At 59.5% G+C, this 5000-nt stretch overlaps 1 protein-coding gene across 1 annotated transcript in view; it reads right to left on the reverse strand.

Annotated features, from left to right (window-relative positions):
• LOC139559126 (transcription factor Gibbin-like) overlaps positions 1-5000 on the reverse strand; it is a 7766-nt gene that overhangs the window by 2334 nt on the left and 432 nt on the right. Inside the window, exons 1-3 of the mRNA XM_071374859.1 lie at positions 4212-5000; positions 2339-4065; positions 1-2118 (exon numbers count right to left, since the gene is read on the reverse strand). The exon at positions 1-2118 is cut by the window's left edge and continues 88 nt beyond it; the exon at positions 4212-5000 is cut by the window's right edge and continues 432 nt beyond it. Coding sequence (XP_071230960.1) covers positions 1-2118; positions 2339-4065; positions 4212-5000 — 4634 coding nt within the window. The remainder of the gene's footprint in view (positions 2119-2338; positions 4066-4211) is intronic.

Below are 5000 nucleotides of genomic sequence, written 5' to 3' on the forward strand. Positions count from 1 at the left end.
GGGGGCTGTGGGGGGTAGAGAGGGTGCGTCCCAGTGTAGCCCATGTCCTCACAATGGGGCAAGGAGGCCTGGGGGGGCTTGTGGTGGGGGGAGGGGTACGGGGAAAGCTGCAGTGGGGCTGACCTTAGCCCCGAGGTGAGGTGGGGGGGCAGGTCCCGTTTGTGGGGGTGGGGGGGCATCGTGCTGTGAGAGGGGCGCTCCTCGTAAAGCAGGGGGTTGGGATGGGAGTGAGTATGGGGGGAGAGGTTAGGGTGGGGGTGAGGGGAGAGGTTAGGGTTGGGGTGGGGGTAGAGGTTAGGGTTGGGGTGGGGGTGTGTTGAGAGGTTAGGGTTGGGGTGGGGGTGAGGGTGAGGGGAGAGGTTAGGGTTGGGGTGGGAGTGGGGGGAGAGGTTGGGGTGGGGGTTAGGGGAGAGGTTAGGGTGAGGGGAGAGGTTAGGGTTGGGGTGGGGGCTAGTGTGTAGGGTGGGCTTTGTGTGCATGTTAGGGTGAGTGTGGGGGTGAAGATGTTGGTTGTGGTTTGAATGGAGGTGTGTGTTGGTGTGCGGGTGTTTGTTGCTATGGGGGTTGTTGTGAGGGTTGGTGTTGGGGTTGGAGTGTGTGTGAGGGTTGGTGTTGGGGTTGGAGTGTGTGTGTGTGTGTGGGCTCATGTTTCCATGAGGGTTGGGGTTCGGGTGTGTGTTGGTGTGTGTCGGTGTGTTGGTGTGTGTCGGTGTGTTGGTGTGTGGGTGTGTGTTGGTGTGTGGGTGTGCAGTAGCGTTAGGATCAGGATGATTGTTAGGGCTAGCGTGAGGATTCACATTAGCGTGTACGTGTGTGTTGTCGTGTGTGTTAGTGTGTGTGTGTGTAGCGTTGTGTGTGTTAGTGTGTGTGTGTGTAGCGTTGTGTGTGTTAGTGTGAGGGCTGGTGCTGCCACTGAGCGATGCCCCGCTGTACCAACACGGGGAGCTACAGCAGCTGGGAGAATCATACTGGGAGGGGAAATGGTCCTTGGAGATGGTTGCCGGGTTACGATAGAGGGGGCTCAGCGCTGTTCCACAGTGGGGCAGTAACCGTGGCGATTGGGAGCAGGACGGGGAGAAGGAGGAGGGGGGAGGAGCAGGGGTGAGAGGGGGGTGGTAAGGCTGAGGAGCAGGGGATGGTTTAGGAGGATAGGAGGAGGATGTGGAAGTCATTCCAGGGGAGAGAGAGGAGGATGAGGCCTCGCCAGGGAAGAGGGCTGGGTAGCGCTCCTCTGAGGTTGGGGTGGAGGGGTGGGCGGAGTAAGGAGACGGGGAGGGGTACTCACAGGGCTCGGGGGGGTAGCCAAGGTGTTGGGCAGGGGTAGGTAGGGGGGAGAGGCTGCTGCTGTCACCACTGAAGTAGTCAAGGCCTTCCTGGAACAACCCCCCCTGAGCAGTACCCCCTCCTCCTCCATCCCCACCCCCAGCAGCCTTACCCTTCTTCCCCCCTGGGGGGCGTTCTCTAGGGGACGGGCACAGCCTTCCCCTGCCTCCCCTCGCCCCCCTGCCCTGCCGCCCCCCCATCCCAATGCGTTTGGCACCAGAGCCCTGGGTTGAGGTGTGGGACTGGGTCTGGGCTGGGGGACTGGTGGGAGAGTCTGGGGTGGGCTCCGGTCCTGGTCCGCCACCCCCCTCCTTCTCCGTTTGGGGTTCGGCAGCATTCCGTTTCCTGCGCCCTCGACCGGGCTTCCCCTGCCCCTGGAAGAGAACGTTCTGGCTCCAGTTGTAGGAGGGGCCTGAAGCGCTCTCATGCCAGTCCATCATCAGCTTCTCCAGACTTGATAGGCTGGACTGGCCTTGACCTCCCTCTCCACCAATAGGAAGAGACTCCCTGCCTCCACCCTGCCTGTAAGCCCCACCTCCGGAACCTGAACCCGAGCCTCCGCCCCCACCTCCGGTACTGACTCCGCCTCCTGACCCGGTGCACCCCAGGTGGGATGAGTCAGAGGAGGACTCTGATAGGTTCTCGAGGAAGGGTTGTCGCTTGGCCTTCTGGGGGGTGTAGTTGGAGATGTCCAGGATGTCTTTGGGCTCGCTGGGGCCTGGGGTGACGTAGTCACTGTAGCCTCCTGGGTAATGATGAGCCAGACTGTCCCACGCCCAGCCACTGGAGCCCTGCCTGCAAAACACAGCACATTTTATTCACTCTATTTCCTTAAAACTGCACAGATGGTGAAGGGCTTTATGAAGTACTTATTTAGTACTGATTTATAGATCAGGGATTTAGTGTTATGGTGTTATGTATCTCAAACACATACAACTATAGAAGAAGTTAGGGTAGGATTGTACTCTAATCCAAACTCTGTGGTTCCAGACAATTTAGACCTGAAGCTACTTACTTGCAGTTCCACTGGTTCGAGGGGTAGTGTCTGTAACCCTCTGGAGATGATGAGGAAGGGAAGGGGTTGTTCTTGGCCATGGCCATATACCCCCCTCCCCCTGGAGAGGATGGTCCAACCTGCCCAGGGTAGCCCCCATATCCACGCTTGGAAAAATTGGAATAGCCCATCTGACCCTGGCCCACGGGGGGGGCTGTGGAGGCCTTATCCAGCCCTGCTGCCCCGTAGGCTGCAAAGCTGCAGTCTGTGGGTCTCTGTGGTGCTGCACTGCCCCCCGCAGGAGAGGAGGAGGAATAGCCAGACGGGTAGTGACCGTAGGAGGAGGGATGAGGGGAACTGGGAGAGCGAGGCAGAGAGAGGGAGGGAGGGGTGGACTTGGGGAAGGAGGAAGTCGTGGGGGAGTTCTGGGAAAGGTAGTAGCTGTAAGGAGGTCTGGAAGAGGAGGACGAAGAGACCTGGGTTTGATTCTCCCTTGCCTCTACTTTGGGGCTGCGCTTGGGGAAGGCTGGGGACCAGCGAGGGCCTGGGCCGGGGCCAGTGCTGGAGGAGTCGTAGCCCGGGGTGGGAGGAAGTTTCCCGGGGTCAGGCCGAGAGGAGGAGATATCCAGGAGGTCGGAGGAGTCGTCTGAGTCGAGCAGGGAGCGAAAATACCCAGCGAACAAACCCTGCACTTCATCACCACCTCCTCTGCTGCCCCCAGGGCTGCCGTACGCACCTCCTCTTCCCCCCTCACAGGGCGGGAAGTCCCCCCTCAGGGAGCCACAGGCCTGGTACGCCCCCGGCCCTCTCTCCCTCTCCCCTCCCCCCTCCTCCCCCCAGACACCTCCCCCATTAGACCAGTCTTGCTCCAGCTGCCCTCCTGCCTCCCCCTTCAGAACCCCATTCTTGCACGAGCGTCGTTTTCTCACCGGCTTCCACCCCTCACCTCCAACCCCCATCTCCCCCCCTGCAACCCCTCCTCCCCTGCCTCCCCCACCCTTCCCTCGTTTCTTGGGTAACCCTGGTTCTGACAGAGCAGGGGTCACTTTTCTTTTCTTCCCGATCGTCTCGAAGAAGTCACTGAAGGAGCTCTTGAAGCCCTCGCACCCGGCCCCCCCTGCTCCTCCTCCCCTGCCCCCTACGCCACCACCCCTCCCTCCCCTGCGTCTGAACCCTGTGAGTCGGTGGAGCAGGGCGGAGATCCCAGGGTTGTTGGACGGCGTGTGAAAACTATCCGGTTCGCTGGGTGTCCAGCAGCGTGGTGGGGAGCAGCGACCGGTGGCAGGCGGTTGGTGGTTTAGGAACGCCAGTTTGGACAGAACGTCTCCGTACTCTGTCTTGACGTCGTTGGTGTCGTTCACGTACGACGGTTGCGGAGATGGGAGCTTGGCCCGCCGGCGCCGACGAGGTTTCTTGGGTTCGCCGTTCCCACTGGCAGCGGCGGAATTCCCACCAGTTTTATCTGGCATTCCCGGTACAACCTGTTTGGGAGGTCGGCCGCGTCTGCGTTTCAGGATCACCGGGAGTTCTCCAGGCGGGAACATGACCATCACATTCTTCCCATTGTTCTTCATGCGAAGGAGAGCAGTTGGCTCTCGGACCCCCTCAGCTCCCTCCGATCCCCCCTCGCCACTGGCCCCGCCCCTCTCCGGCCCGACAACGGTCTCCATGGAGGAGATCTTGTAGCTCTTTTGGCGTCGGCTGAGGTTGACCGGGATACGAGCCACCTTCACCACGATACGCCTCACCTGGGGAACAGACACAAACAAACACAATAAAACCATTATTTATAACCCTTATTTTCCTGGTTAAAATCTGGTTGATGTCAGACAACAAAATAACAACATGGCTTCTGAGTTGTTTTGACTAATAATACACTGACAGTTGAACTTACACCAACGAACCGCCGTTTCTGTTTAGGAACTGGATCACCAGGCACCTCCTTCTTCACTGTCGGCTGGGGCACGGTATTGGTCGATGGACAAGGCGAAAGATTGGTTGCTGGTCTGGGATTGTTCGCTGGTCTGGGCGAGGATTTAGGCGAGGCTTTCATCGATGGTCTGGGTTGGGTTTTTGGTTTGGCGTTGGTTGAAGGTCTAGGTTGGGGTTTGGTTGAAGTTCTGGGTTTGGGCGCTGGCCGGGGGGCGGAGTGAGAGGTGGGGTGTGGTGTAGGGCGTGGTGAGGGGCGTGTTGAAGGGTGTGGTGAAGGGTGTGGTGCTACAGGTACAGCTGAGTCTGCAGGCTTCGAGGTTGCAGGTAAACACTCCTCCACTGTGGGGCGCTCTACCTTTACATGTACACTCACCCTCTCTTTCTCCTCCTCCTCTTCCTCCTCCGCCATCTCCTCCTCTCTCTCGCTCTCCCTAACTCCCCTCCTCTCTCCATCCTCGGTGGATCGGCGGATGCGGGAGGACTTGCGTAGCTGGCAAGGGAAGCGAGGTCGACCGGAGCTACGGAGCGCATATTTCCTCTCCCCTTCGACAGATACAGGAGAGGGATCTACAGGGGCTGGGCCAATAGTAGAATGGTCTGAACCGGATGGACCAATAAGAGAAGGGCCTGTAGGATTTGGGCCAATAGCTCTTGAGGGTTTAGAGAGATCTAGAGGTGTTGGTCCAATATGGGCAGGGCTAATGGCCGGGGGCCTGTCTCTGTTTGCAGAGGGTGGAGGAGGCGGGCTGCA

This window comes from Salvelinus alpinus, chromosome 29, assembly GCF_045679555.1.
Source record: "Salvelinus alpinus chromosome 29, SLU_Salpinus.1, whole genome shotgun sequence".
Classification (NCBI taxonomy): domain Eukaryota; kingdom Metazoa; phylum Chordata; class Actinopteri; order Salmoniformes; family Salmonidae; genus Salvelinus; species Salvelinus alpinus.